The sequence below is a fragment of the Dermacentor variabilis genome, chromosome 3, assembly GCF_050947875.1.
Source record: "Dermacentor variabilis isolate Ectoservices chromosome 3, ASM5094787v1, whole genome shotgun sequence".
Lineage (NCBI taxonomy): Eukaryota > Metazoa > Arthropoda > Arachnida > Ixodida > Ixodidae > Dermacentor > Dermacentor variabilis.
This window is the reverse complement of record NC_134570.1, coordinates 18,414,061-18,429,605: the sequence shown is the minus strand read 5'-3', so window position 1 is coordinate 18,429,605 and position 15,545 is coordinate 18,414,061. Positions and strand designations below refer to the sequence as shown.

The window sequence follows — 15,545 nt, the reverse complement described above, 5'->3', positions numbered from 1 at the left end:
AGAAATAAAAGAGAAAAAAAAAATGACGAAAACGACGACGAAGTTACTGTGCTCGGTTGCTGGTTTTCTTCTGGTGCTGCAGTTTTTCTCTATTTACATTATTTTCGTGCATCAGTAACAGGCAACAACATTTGTGCTCAACCCTGAAGTCTTCTACTCTGCTAAGAGATCCTCCCTGTGGAGCTTGCCATGGAAGATATGGTCTTGGACGCGTCTGGCGGTCAGCGTAGACCGCCCGCGGCTCGGACGCGGCTCAGTTCAGCAGTAGGATCCGACGCTACTGATTCTGAGCTTTCTGGCTCAAGATTGGAAGATTCGGATGCTTTCATACCTGTCAAGCACCGCCGCCCACGACGGACATCTCCGGCATCGTCCTCAAGTGAAGGGACTATCACATACAGCACCATCAAGACTACGACAGTAGCTTTCATTCTCGTCGACGCGATGGTAAGCCTGAATGCTTTCTCTCGACAGAAACTTAATGATTTCTTCTTCAAACTTGCCCCTGGACTAATCCAAGAGGTTCGCGTGAACCCCTGGAAAAATGTAATTGCTGTTGACACAACTGATGACAAGATGGTGCAAACTCTGCTTGGTTTGTCTGAAATCTGTGGGGTCCACACACGTCCCTACATACCAAAGGGTACAAATATAGCAGCTGGTATCATATCTGATGTGGACTTGGACCTCAAAGATGACATTTTTAAGAACATGATCGTTTGCACGCCACCATGCAAAATAATTAGCATTCGAAGGCTGGGCTCGTCAAAGTGTATGAAGATACTTTTCACCTCTGGAAAGCTGCCTAGTCATATAAAGGCTGGACTTGTGCGCTATCCTGTTCGAGCTTTCGTACCACAGCCTTTGCAATGCCACAAATGTTTTAAGATTGGTCATGTTCAGGGCTTTTGCACCAAAGATCTGGTCTGTGCCAAATGCGGTGGGAATCACCATGTAGATTCCTGTGAAAGTCACGCATATCGGTGCCCTAACTGTAATGGTGAACATTTGGCAATGGATAAAGGATGTCCCTCATTGAAGAATGAACTAAAGGCACTAAAAGAGAAAGCCAAAAAGAAGGCAGCAGGAGATGAAAGCTCCCGTCACTGTAGTGCTGCCCCAGCGACTGGAAAAGCAGCGCGTTCAAAGAGCGACAAAGACACAACGCATCGGAAAGTAGGGGGGCAGACTCTGCCTCTCAGACACATCGTGGCCAGCGCTTCCATCGAAACCGTCGGAACAAGTATCTACGAAGACTTCGACCACAGTGGAAAGCACTGCAAACACAGTACCTAAACCGGTATCAACCAACGACGATGTTCAACTTGTCAATCTTCTAAAGATGCTTGTCAACGTCATCAGGTCGCTAATCGCCGGTCGCCAGACACCAGCAGCGCCAGCAGCAGAGCAACTTTTGGAGGCACTCGTTCCTGTCCTCGACGGCCTTCACTAGACGTTTTACCGGAAACAATTCTAACACTTGTCAGCAGCCTCGCCCCTTTGTGTTGCAATCGAATGTCAGGTCGATGCGACCGCGGCACACTGATCTAGTCTTTCGACTCATCGCTATGAAGACTCCACCAGACATTATAGTGCTTCAGGAAACTAACGTAAGCAAAGACGAATATCGATTGCCAGGCTTCGTGGGTGTCCACAGTAAAACTCGATGCGCAGAACCAGTTTGTGGCTCTTTCCAGTGCGTGGAGGCGACGCATACGCGCAATACTTCAAAAGCATCAGTGTACGTTCATGCTGATTTGGACTTCGCATTTATTGACACAAACGGCATCTGCGACGATGAGTTTGAGTGTGTAGCTGTTACGGTGAGCCTCAGAGGTGTGTGTACAACGGTGGCAAGCATATACAACAGGCCTACACGTTCTTCCGATACCTCGCTACTTGAGTGCTTAGTGTCTCGGTGTGGTGCATCATTTGTGTTATGCGGAGATTTTAATGCCCACTATCCACGATGGTGTAGCCGTTCCAAAGACAATTGTGGGGCAGAGATTAACGAGATCATTATCAAGAACGATCTGCAAATACTGAATGACAGTTCACCTACATATATAGGTAGAGGAAAGGAGCATTCCACTATAGACCTTGCAATATCAACGAGAGATGTGTGCTTAGCCTGGTCATGTGAAGCTGACCCGTGGGGCTCAGATCACCTACCCATTTGGTTAACACCAGCACATACTGCTGGTCGCCAGGATGTCATTTATGCAGTGACCAACTGGGACAAGTTCCGACAGCTGATCTCGGAGGCACCATCTCAAGGCAGCCTATTTAAACTAATGAATGAGTGCTTACGAAAAGCTACAGTACAATGACGAAGGAGTATCGGCAAACCAAATCCCGATCTAAAGCTTTTGCGGCTCCGTGCATGTCGACGGTGCGCTTATAGACAGGCACAGCGCTCTAAACGACGCACCGACTGGACTATATACAATCGCATTGATGCAGCCATACGGCGGCATACGAAACATCTTTGTCGCAAGAACTGGGAAGCTTTGTATAGTTCATTGCATACTGGAAGTGGTTTTGGAAATGTATGGCGCATACTGAAGGCTCTCCGCACTCCTGAAATCTGCAAGAATCCTACGGCTGCATTGAGCATAGCCACTGGCCAGTCACCAAAAGTAATAGTGGAGGCATTTGCAGACATTTTTGTCGCTCCTGCATCCAGTGACACCACAATTAGCGACCTTCCTTCTTTGACAAGTCACAGCACCATAACCGCTTCCTACGGTCCAGCCTGCCAGATGGACGAGGCAGATTTCACTCTTGAGGAGCTGCGACACACGCTGAGCCTCTCCAAACGCTGAACTACTCCGGGCGAAGATGGTGTGACGTATCAAGCATTGCGGAACATTGATAAGGGTTTCCTTGACTGTATATTAGACGAGTATAATGAAGTATGGAGAACCGGTATAATCCCTGCTGAATGGAAATTGTCCGTTGCAATACCAATTTTAAAGCCCAGGCGTCCTGCTAGGCACCTCAACTCCTACCGACCCATATCCCTAACTTCAAGTGTCATCAAGTTAGTGGAGCGAATGGTCTTGTTTGGCTTAGATGTCAGGCTAGAGGAGCTGAATTTTTTCCCTGATGTCATGAGTGGCTTTCGTCACCGCCGTTCAGCTCTGGATGGCATATCAGACCTTGTCTCAGCTCTCGAATTTGCTAAAGGAAAGAAACATTCCGCCTACATGCTCTTCCTAGACATACAGCAAGCTTTCGATTCAGTTCCGCATAAGGCGATTATTTTCGCTCTTGCAACCGCGGGAATTTCGGGTCGTCTGCTCCAATTTGTGCATAATTTTCTATCGGAGTGCCGTATGAAAGTGCGTGTCAGAGAAGTAACTAGTGAATACCGAAATATGAAGTGTGGTGCTCCACAGGGCAGCGTATTATCGCCGCTTTTGTTTAACACCGTACTCGCCGCACTTCCAAGTCGTATGCCTCGGGACACTGATTTTCCTGTGAGCATAGCTGTCTACGCAGATGACATTGCTCTGTGGATAAGCGGCCCTTCTCACCTTGTCCGTGGCTTCATGCAAGCTTGCAAAGAGCTCTCAATGCTACTTCGGAGTACTTGGGGGGAAGTTGGCCTGCTCATATCACCTGCTAAGTCGACTGCAATCGCATATCACCCTAAACAACGCGCTCGTCGAACAATGAGCTGACTGTATCTTGACAAAACGCTTATAAACTGGGTGTGACAACACCATTATTTGGGGTTAATTGTGGGTGACTGCATCTCTTGGCGTCCTGCCGTTAAATCTGTACGACGCAAATCGCACTCCCTCCTTAAGTATGTGGCCGCCTTGACTGCTCGAGGTGCTGGCTGCGACCAAACAACGGCTCTTCAGGTGCACCAATCATCTGTACTCAATCATCTGTACTCTGTACATGTAATCATCTGTACATTACCAATTTTGAACATACCACCTAGTTTGATGGCTCAACTGGAGCGAGATCATCGCGTTGCCCTTCGACTAATGCTTGGATTACCTCGTGAGGTGCAATCTATTGCATTACTCAATGAAGCGCATCAGTTACCTCTGAGGCTGCAAGCAGATCAGAGAGCTCTGTATCATATTGAGCGTCTGCACCGCACATCGAATGGTCGATCGCTCCTTGATCGTCTTATTCACCGCCCGTTATCTCGCATGGGAAAAATCGCGTCATTATTTATGGATATCACTACCATTTCTGAACATGCTGCTTCAGATACGTCTCCGCCTCTAAAACGTATCACAAAGCATGTATTCCCCATTTACCTCACAATCCCTGACATGCACAAAAAGTCCAATATGGCTGTTTCGGCAATATTCCAATTGGCTCAGTCTCACATGTTCGAAAAGTTTCCAGATTATCTTCAAGTTTTCACAGATGCATCTGTACACAACGGCGGTCAAGGCACCTCTGCAGCTTTTTTCTGCCCATCAACTCAAGTACGAGGTATCTTTGAAATACCTCATCCAACTTCGTCAACAACTGCAGAACTAGCAGCGATTAATGTTGCACTGAAATATGTGCAAGAGGAGTTAACTACATCAAAGGTTGTCATCTTTACGGACTCCCGTGCTGCCCTTAGCAGGTTACAACACAGTGAGCTTGATTGTCCACTTGTGCGTAGCATTACTGACTCTGCGAGCAAAATTACATCACGTGGGGTATCCCTCGTTGCTCAATTGATACCTTCACACGTAGGAATCACTGGAAATGAAGAGGCTGATCGGCTCGCTTCAAGTTGCGCTCGTAGCAACTGTGACTGCCCAGAAATTTTGTGCAAGCTTGATGACGCTCGTCTGCTGATTCGTCGCCACCTACTTAAGCAGCATCCAGATCGGCTCGTCGCAAATGGAACGTTCCCGTCCCGTGTTCGCAGTCGAGGCTTGCCTCATCACGCTAGAGCACAACTGCTCAAGCTGAGGGTTGGTTGCGTGAACATGCACGAACGTTTATACAGACAAGGGCGTGTGGCAAGTCAATTGTGTACGTCCTGTGGCTGCTACGAGACACTTCAGCACCTTATATTTGAGTGTTCCGATTTCAGTGCCCAGCGCATGTCGCTAGTGAGAAACTACCATCTCCTTGGCCTGCGGGGTGCGACACTCGAGGAATGTTTATACCCCAGTGGTTGTGCATCTAAACGTGATCAGGCCCATTGCGCCCTACTAACCTTTGTAGAGTTAACTAACTTAGGTTCACCTTTGTAGCTTGAACATTCAACATTCTGTAGTAGCGTGACCTTTAGTGACTGGCCCTACTGTGTGTGATCTGTACTGTGTTCTAACGCTTCTTCTTTCGGAAATGGGAGGTGGCGGGTTCAAACACCTTGTAGTGTATATTGTGAGCCGACTACCGGTGAAACCGTGATTGCGTGCAGCTGTACTGGGCATCTCATCGTGGAGCGCACAATTAGCCGCATAGCGAACTAGCCATGGATGCGTTTGATAATTGTGGAAGCTGTTTGACGCGGCGTCACTTTAATTCCAGCTGCAGAGTCGAAACTCGGCAGAACAACGTGCGTAGTGTACTGTGTTCTACTTTAGGCTTTAGATGTGTCCTGCTGCTCTTCCTTTCCTCTCTCCTCCCCTCCTTCCTATCTTCCTTTTCTGTGTTGCTGTCACCTCCCTTCAGAAGAGCAGGCAGGCGTTGTGCCCCTTCCGGTGGCAGTTGCCAGCCTGCTCGTCACTTTCCCTTTCCTGTTAACTGTGTATATGTGTTCAAAATAATAATAATAAATAAAAAAAAGACCTGGACAACTGTTTTATTTTGTGGCTTTCTAGCGTGTGCTTCATTGATATGTGTGTCTCATCTTCACCTATCATCCTTGTCTTTTAAGTGCATTTACACCTTCTTCAGTGAAAGTCTTCCCTGTGCAGGTGACACACGACTTGGGCTACTACAGACATGCACCACGCTGCAGGGTCGGCCACCAACCTGCTTCCCTCCACGCCTGCAGCCGGAGTGGCTGCTGGCTCTTGTTTGCATTGTGCTGGGCTGTGTGTGCATCACAGCTACCACAGTGCTACTTGGATTGTCACGCTGGAATGGCCGTGTTGTTCCATATGCACGATGGATGGGTTTCTCTGCTAGTAAGCTTTCTTTCTTGTGATTCAATAGTGAATTCCTTTGGTCAGCCTAGAGATGCTGTATTAGTTCTCAATCTGTTACTTTGACTTTTAAAATCTAAATCTGCCAGCCAACAAAAGAATTTCTTAGGCCTGACCTTAGTTGAAGTTGTCACTGACATTCAATTCCAAGAAACAGTGTCTGACTTGTAAGCTATTGAGTTGTAAGCTGTAACATCTGCCGTAGCATTTACTTTATTTACAGCCACCATAGCTAAAAAAGTCACTGCTTGAACTGCTTTCTGGACTGATATTAATGTCAAGTACAAGCCTTGGAGCTGCAGTGAATGCTGCTGTTATGCAATACATACTACTACATTGAGAAATAGAAATATGGATTAGAGGGTCAAATACAAACAGCTGATATTGTAGTTAAGGTTTAGAACAAATGGAGATAGACAGTTTATGTAATGCATATGACTATTGACTTATCATATTAACAGAATAGGTATCAAAAGTAATAAAAGACATTTGGGTGTGGCACATGATTAGATTGAGTAATGATATAAAAAAAATTGCATGCCTAAAATGAATTCAGTTGACAGAGCATAGGCATAATTGGAAATCCTTAGGAGAGGCCTTCATTGTGTAGTGGGATTGAATCAGTTGATAATGACATTTCTTATCAGTTTCACATTGAAGCCAGGTGGGGATACTTGTTAAATTCAGCCAAAGGGATGGGTTGCAGAAGTGTCATATCCCTGTTGTCATGTTGAGAAATGATGCAGTCCTACAAGCGATTGAGCGTAAATGAAAGTATTTCTAAAATTTACTCATTGATAATATAGATAATGTAGCTTTTAACATTCAAGTGAACAGTCATGGAAGCTTCATAAAGCTCTCAATCAGCCATAACTTTACTTTTGAAGAGATTTCTCTTAACATTCGTGCCTGCTGCTTTGTAGTAGTACTGGCAGTAAGCTGCAGCATTGCCCTTTGGTGACCAAACATCAATGGTGCAGTGCTTCTGTTCTGCCTGGCCGCTGTAATCTTCCCGGTGGGCTTCAGCATGGATGAAATCGGAGGCGAACCATACCAGCTGCCCAGCAGCCACCAAGTGGGCCTCTCATATATATTCTTTGTGCTTGCACTCTGGATCACAGTCATCTCCGAGCTCTTTGCTGGCAAGGTCTGCATGCCCCATTTCTGAGCAGGCAAGCTCTGGTGAGTGGCTTTTGTTGCTGAAGCTGCACAAGCTTTTTAAAGCATTACACCTCCACCAATATAATGCAATAGTTATTATTTCTTGTCGAGCAATGTCATATAGCTTTGCACCTAGCAATGTGTTCTACATTATGTATGGAATACGCATACTTCAGTTGATCTTTCTTTCATTTCATCAGGTTTGACCTCAGTCCAATGACATATAAAGAAGGCCAAGTGTAGGACCAGTATGGTAATTGTAATGTGAGTTATCCACGCTACTATGGGGGTGCAGACGAAGCACTCAACTGGTTTCTGTTCACCATAAATATAGCCAATTGATGCTTAACCAGTCTAAATTCTTGTGACAAGGTAATGTGTCAGAGGAGAAAGGCTGTACAAAAGAGAGAAACCATTTCAAAAGGCAAAGCAATGGTGTGCACATGTCCTCTTGCACTGGTCTAGTGTAATGGATTTTTGCCATTTGAAATCTTTTCCAAATTCATAGCAGAGTTGTGCCTGACAAACTGTGGAACCAAAGAGCTGCAGTGAAGGAGTGTGCGAGTAATGCAAATTACCTGAATTTACCGAGTTTGCTATAAAGAAGTAAACCAAACTAAAGTGAAGCCTTGGGCTGAACATAGTGTGTATTGTTTAATATGATTTCATTGAATTAAGCACGTTGCCAAGTCAGGCATGATATTTTTTTAAAACCAATTGCTCTACTTCTTATTTTACAGGGACTTCCGATTGCATCAGCCACAGCGGTAAAACCTCCACTCCTATTGTATCTGGTCCATTACATTTTTCAACTTGTAAAAAAAAAATAATAAAAACATTTTTGGGGAAACTTAAACTGTGCTAGAGACGAGACACCAAGGTAGAAGAAGACAGGACGAATGCAGTCCTTCCTGTCCTGTCCTGTCTTGCCAAAGGGCACGTGAAATCTTGGAAGCTTCCTTGATAGCAAGGCATGGCCCATATAGGTGCGTCAGCAGACTGTCAGTGTATCTTTTCAGGAAAGAGCTTCATTTTTTGTTGTAGATAGGGGCTTGGTAAGGGAGTGTTCCATGGTCACATGGTTATGATCGGGCTTGGGCATGCACATTGTTCAGAGAGGCATCATTGTGTAGTTTCAATAAACCAGTTGCTAGTCTGAATTCGCCCTGTCTACTACCTCGGTGTCTCATCCCTAGCACAACTTAAGTTCCCAAAAATATGTCTTCCTAACTAGCCTCCCAACACACTCTCCGTGAAAATAGAAATATTATTAAAAGTTGCGGTAAGATGTTTATTTGCTGTTTTGCTACACATGGCATAGTATAATTGTCATTGTGGAGCTAAATGTGTAAAAAGGTGTGCCTGGCCTGTTTCCCACTGTCATAACAGAGAGGACAGTAAGCCGCTACTCATCAAATATCACTAAATGATATCGGTTCAATAAATAATATGTTATAAAGCTTCCTTTCTTTTAGCTTTAGCTTGGGGGTTCCTGTGTAAATGCACGGGAAAGTTTTTCTCGGCAACCACTACACCAAATTTGATCAGGTTTATTTCAAAGAAAAGTTAAAATCTTGTCATACTTAGTAGCGAATTTTCGATTTTGGCCATCAACATTTTTATAAATAGTTATTCAAGATCGCAAACTTTCAGTAAACGAAACTGTGAAGTTTACAACTCTAACTCGGCAATGAAAAACGATATCGCAATTCTGTAAATTGTATCTAATAGTACATCTAAAGCGGACAAAATTGATGCATTACCGTATTTACTCGCATAATGATCGCACTTTTTTGTCAGAAAAATTGACGCAAAATCAGGGGTGCGATCATTACGTGGGGGTTAAATTTCCCGCGAAAAGAAAACAAAAATATTTTTCGTCCCGCGTTTGCTGGGGGACACCAAAACAAAAATGGCGGCCGGCAGAGCAAGCCGAACGCGCCGAACGCAATTTTTTTTTTCTTCTCGCGAGTACATCACGTTCATTGAAACAGTTTCTTCCGTATCAGTAATGAATAATATCGTTAATATCGGCAAGTTTGCGGCAACAATGTAGCCATGTCCACTTTGAGGGGACAGAAAAAGATTGGCGCGCTTAGCTGCCAGTGACAGAAACACATGGCCGGCATGCTGCAGAAACTGCGGCATCTGTCTTCACAACTATCCTAATACGGCACGTTTCCGCTAAGGGTGGGTGAATATCTTAGCTGTGTTACAAGCGTCGGCGTATGAATAGGGTACACTTTTAACGTATCAGTGTATACGTGGCTATTATCGTTTCCGCTCGCGATTTGTTGCGTGCCCACGAGTGCAGATGAGAAGAATCGAAAGGCGCCTTTTTTGTTGTTGTTGACTACAACCATTATAAAGCCTACACATAATAAAGACAAGTTTGGTTGCAGCTTTTTTTTTTTTTTTTTGTCATGGAAGTGCGGTAAGTGATGAAAGCAATGGAAATGAGGCATCTACTTAATGTTTGGTGCGTGCAGACCGCTTGGTTTGTCTTGAGTCGTTCGCATAGCATTCGACAGATGGTAAGCGCGATCATTATTAGCTAGACTTGGCACACGACATATCGCTTCGGCAAGTTCAGGGTGCGATCATTACACGGGAAATGAAAAAAATCTAATTTTGACGACAAAATTCAGGGGTGCGATCATTACGCGAATGCGATCATATGCGAGTAAATACGGTATATATGGCTCTCAAATAGAGCACTAATATGTGAGTAGGACTTTTGCAAGACACTCACAAAAAGTTTAACAAATTCACGTAAGATGTAAATTAAGTCAAATTTGTCCACTTTGGATGCGCTAACGGGTGCAGTTTACAGAACTGCGATATCTATTCTTAGTGCAGTGCTACGATTTTGTAAACTTCGCGTTTCCATTTTTTTTCAAACTTACCAGTTTTTGAATGCTCTTTTCAAAAAATTGGAGGACAAAATGAAAATTCCGCTTCCAACAGTCTAGAATTTAACATTCTGTCTCAAATGCAACAAATTTCATTAAAATCGGTCCAGTGGTTATCTCAGAAAAGCATTAATGCGTTTTACATGTATTTTAATAGGCGACATCGGAGTTTGGCCCGAGCTAAAGCTTCCCATTAAGACTTAATATTGATATAGCCTACGCACACGTACGTACGAGCACTTTCCCAATCGTTCCGAGCTGAAGCAAACGAACGCTGTTGTGCCTGGTGATCCCTCGGAGCAAAGGATGCTTCACCGCCAGACATGCAGCTGTCGCAAATGCTTATCACGTCTCATCGTTCACTCTAGGCGACTCAATCAATATCACCTGAGTCTTACGGGCAAGCAGTCATGTTCCAGATCTTCGGCTTTTCTAGCGCCCAGAAATGGCACCTCACTTCAAGACAACAACATCGCTCTCCGACTACCCCGAAGGCCAGTCTCCCGATCCTGACAGGTTGACCGTCACGAAGAAGTCACTAATTGATATCAGGGCCACTGTTAAGGACTCCCGTGGAAAAATCGTCAACGGCGGGTTCACAGTTTGCCACGTGGTTGCCTCGTATTGTGCAACGTTGGAAACCAGAGCCGGCAAAACGGTGAGACGTTGGAGACACGAGAGCTGGCAAAGTGGTGGAACATTGGAGACAAGAGAGGCAGCAAAACGGTGGGACGTTGGAGACACGAGAGCTGGCAAAGTGGTGGAACGTTGGAGACAAGAGAGGCGGCAAAACGGTGGGAGGTTGGAGACAAGAGAGCCGGCAAAATGGTGGAACGTTGGGTACAGGAGGTTGTGAACGCTTCGGCGTTTGTGATTTGCCAGTGAATTCCCTCGTCGTCGAGTGAAACAGGGAAATGAACACGTAAAAAGCGGTTCTGAACTGCTGCGGAAAAGAGGCTCGGACATGCAAGGAGTCCAACATGTAGTGTGCTCCAAGAGTTGGAGCCGATATTGTAAAACTTGATCATGTACCTTTGTATATAAACCTTTTTCTCATCTCTTAAACGTCGCTCGGGACCCTTCTTTCTTCTTCCGGCACCTGACACGGCGCCATCCATAGAACCTTCGTGGCCGCACGAGCCCCCGACTTCACAACAATGCTCGATAAGGAGGGCCGTGAGCAAACGACGAGAGCTTCATCTTTACAAGAACGGTGCAGCTATGACCTACTGAGGTGCTAAATCAAGAAAGGGGCTGACAGATGGAATAGCACACTGTGGTATAAAGTTTGTAAACAGGGATGAGGTGCCTCAGAAAGGCTGGCCAACGTTTCGATAGGAGGACCTATCTTCGTCAAAGGCGGCCTCGTCATCCTCGGCATGTTAGTTTTATACGGTTAGTGCAGTGACGTCACGTGCGGGTGTTGTCGCTCGCGGCTGGTTTTAAAGGAAGAGACTTCAGAGGAAACGAGCGCTGTCGTCCGACGTCTGTGAGCTTCGTTCCCAAGACGGGGGGACAAGAGCAGAAGAGTAGGAGCGTGGGGAGAAAAGAAAAGAAAGGAAAGAGAAAAAAAAAGGGGGGGGGGAGCCAGGCGACACCAAGACAGAAAAAAAAAAAGAGAGAAAGAACAAGAAAGAGCATAAAAAATTTTAAGAAAGACTGGGGCCTGGGGGCGCGTTGGGGATGCGGGAGGTTAGGAAGCATTTAGGGGTATCGTTGGCGGCATGTTCTTGTGGCATTAGAAGAGACGGTCAGGTGGTCACTGCGCGAGTAACACAAAATAAAAATTAAAAAAGGACATGAGTTGAAAGAGTGACTTGAGTAGCATAGCAGCAATACGTCGAGTAATTTTGAAGTAGTTAAGATGGTGACGAGGAGTCTGCGGTGCAATGTATGGGGTGACTGAAAGGCAGCGGCATGGTCTTTCAAGGGGCATTGCCCCAGTCCCTCAGCGTAGGTGTCGTTACGGCGGCATCCAGAAATGGCGATACGCTGGGATGAGGCGCCGAAAAAGACATATTGACTTCGGAATGTGTTGGTGAGGGCGGTTTCAAAAAATATATAAAGAAAAGAAGGCAAAAGAGAGGGTGGACCGAAACCGGAATAACAAACAGGAGGGTGACGTGCGCAGAAGCGGGCGGGGGCAAGTGTACATGGGATAAGGGGTTCGTACAGTTGATATAGGCGTAAAAACCTGAAAGAGTATACTAAATCGAGTAGTAGGCAGGAAAAAAATTTTCCAAATGGAAGAGTAGGTGAGGTTAAGAATTGAGGTTAGCTGGTGGCATAATGTGTTTTGTGTCTTGGTTGATGATATGAGAATTTCAGATTTAAGTTACCGCTTTTAAAGATTCTAAGTTGCCGCGTGCCAAATTAATTCCCGTCGGGTGTAGGCGATTAAACTTGTGTATGAGGTATGATTCCGTATACTTCCTTTCGCGAGGGGAACGGAAATTTGTTTGTAGTACTATATAGAGCCTTGCTTTGTCAAATATATGACCATGTTCATTAAAGTGGCTGGCTACTGCTTTGGGTAAATTGTGTTTTGTGTCCGCGCGGTGACCGTTGAGTCTTGTATGAATTTGTTGTCCAGTTTCACCTATGTATTGTTTGCTACAACCAGCGCATTCTAGACAGACTATGTTGCTTGATGTGCAGGTGAAAGCCGAAGCTACCTTGTGTGCGTAATTCGACGCTGTACTTTTTACTGTAGTAGTAGATTGAATATGTTTGCATGTAGAGCACCGGGGGCGGCCACAGGGATTGTTTCCCAACTTCCTCTTTGTCTCTAGTTTGGCGTGTACAAGAACATCTTTAAAATTAGTGTTGTGTCTGTAGACTACTCTAGGATGGTCGGGAAAAATCTTAAGTTTCTGGTTGCTGGCGAGAATTGGGTAGTATTTACTGAGGATGTTATTCACGTTGGGGAGTGCGTTTGAGAATTTAGTAGTAAGAAGAGGCGTTGTTGTTCTAGTGATCCTCGGGCGGGGCTTGAGGACCTCGGCTCGATCAAGTTTGGTTGCAGCGGTGTAGGCTGTTTGAAGGTCACTGTTTGGGTGGTTCCAGTTTGATAGGGTTTCTTTAAGGTGATCTAGTCTATCTATGCAGTCTTGGTTTTCAACGCAAATGCGACGTAGTCGTGTGACTTGGCCTTTAAAGATGCCTTGTTTGCAATGTCTGGGATGGTGGCTGGTATATTCTAGGGGCCGAACAATGAAACCCTTCTTACCTCAGTAAGGAAGCCTTCATTGCGGTGAGGCCACCTTATCTCACTTTGAAAGCTTCCTTACTGAGGCACCCTCAGCGAAGGCTTCCTTGGAGCTTCCTCAGCGTAAGGTGGCTGCGAAGCTACCTTCATGCGTCCTTACGCAGCTCCTGGCCCTGAACGAGCGCTTCACCTAACTGCTTAGCCACGTGATGTTTGCTTGCGCATGCGCACTGTCGCCCGCATGCGGAGAAGCGCAAGCACGGTACGTCTTGCCAGGCATGTTCGTTTCAGTCGCACGTTCGGCATGAGTAGCGTTCGTAGGCGTTGCTAGAGCGTTGCTAGGTGTTGCACGACACCAGCGTTGCTGGAGCCTATCAAGTTCTGCGCTATAATGCGGTACTTTTTTTTACGTGTATTAAACAAAAGTAGAAGAAAGCGTGCACGCGTCTCTATATCAGCACTTCAATTTAAAAATTATGCGACGATACAACATCTTTTTATTGAATGATGGTGTTCGCGTAAAGCTCTTAAGAGATCATCTCGAACCCAGGCATGCGGCAACCATTCCTTACGTAAGGACGGGCGAAGGGAGCTTTCAGAGTACGCTTGCTTCCTCCATCGGTCCTTTGCTGTAAGGAGGCCTCACGTAAGGTTAGGAAGCGGTCGAAGGAAAGGAACATTTCATTGTTTGGGCCTAGGTACTGTTGTTTGTCGAAAGGTTTCCTATACAGCGTTGTCTTTAGCTCCCCATTGTCAATGTATATTGTTGTGTCCAGAAAGTTGATGCGCTCAATTGAGGATTCTGATGTGAATTTTATTGTTCGGTGAACAGAATTTAGAAATGCTACATATTTATCTAGACTGTCTTGACCATGTCCCCGTATTATGCGTATGTCGTCTATGTATCGCAAACGTGCTATATGCACAAAAGTGCAACGGCCATGGAGAGGCATCCCTACGGCATCATCTCAGCACTATATCAGCGCTTGTTCCAGCATGGCTATACGAGATACGATTCTTCACGTCGCCGTTATGTGTGACTTGCGAGACACGCGGCGATATTAAGCACTATTTGTTGGTGTGTCCCGGACTCTACGAGCGTAAATCTTCGGTTACAGCCCCCCAACGTCGAGGTGCTTTGCACGTTAGTGTGAACGACATTGTGTTTCCGCAAGGACACTGGACATTCAGAAGGTATAGGTGTCCCGACTCCCAGTGAATTTATTAGAGGATGTGAGCTTAGACTATGATTGGTAGCGCGTGGCAGACTCGCTTCAAGGCGCTGTATCGGAGAGTGAGCGGCGCGGCACAAGTGCGCTGGATGGTTCACAGGCTGCGGGCCTGCCCCGTTCTGCCCCGCTGTGCGCGCCGTCTTGTTCTCCCGTGTTCTGTGTACTTCTGAAATACGAACAAATGAGCGACATAACTACAACTTTTAATGCAAAGCATTCTTCTCCGAGTGCAGCCACTGTTTCGCGGGCAAGAGGGCGGCCGGGGTATCTCGCCGTTCTGGTGGGCCGATTGCGGTGGAAGAAGAGTGCCAGCGCTGCAGACGCACTCTACGACGGCTCTGCCTTTATGAATGTTTTCCGCAGAATTATCGAGTCAAATACTTGAAAACCGACCACCACCGGATAGAGCAAATCGACCCGAACCCAGGGACACCGAAACCCGGGGTGAGCGACCTTTTTCGAGGATCTTTTGAAGTGAGAAATACAGCTAAGCTTAACGCCGACTAGGCCTATAGCGGACCCCTACCGGCCCCCGGCAGGGCGGAAGACAGTGTCGCAGTGTAAACCAGAGGATCGGAAGCACTGCCGAAATGAAGGTAGACGAGGTAGAAGTGGGGGAAACTATGAATACCAAGTCCAGAGAAGAAAGAAATGATCCCGCGAGCCGAGCCGAGGACCGCGACGCGGATGGATGGATCGAAGTTACGCACAAAAGAAAGGGCCGCGCGAACGCTACCGAAGAGGCAGACAAGCAAGGCACGCGCTGGAGAAGCCCGACGCGCAAAGGCGGGAAGAGCATATTGAACAAGGTTTTACGAGCAAGCAAGATGCCCAGGCTACCTAGAGACGACATCAAGATAATCGTCAGACCGAGAGACGGGCTGAACATCAGAAACAAGTGCAGAGC

At 46.2% G+C, this 15,545-nt stretch overlaps 1 protein-coding gene across 8 annotated transcripts in view; it reads left to right on the top strand.

The window, feature by feature from the left end:
* LOC142575218 (uncharacterized protein C16orf52 homolog B) overlaps positions 1-15,545 on the top strand; it is a 46,737-nt gene that overhangs the window by 8,200 nt on the left and 22,992 nt on the right. For 3 of the 8 annotated variants that reach the window (XM_075684360.1, XM_075684356.1, XM_075684359.1), the window contains exons 2-4: positions 5,895-6,107; positions 7,106-7,307; positions 8,027-8,578. In XM_075684360.1, the coding sequence (XP_075540475.1) occupies positions 5,895-6,107; positions 7,106-7,293 (401 nt within the window). In that variant the 3' untranslated portion in view covers positions 7,294-7,307; positions 8,027-8,578. Of the gene's footprint in view, positions 1-5,894; positions 6,108-7,105; positions 7,308-7,486; positions 7,551-8,026; positions 8,579-15,545 lie in introns of those variants that run through there. The other 5 variants (XR_012826612.1, XM_075684357.1, XR_012826613.1 and 2 more) reach the window with 4 other exon arrangements.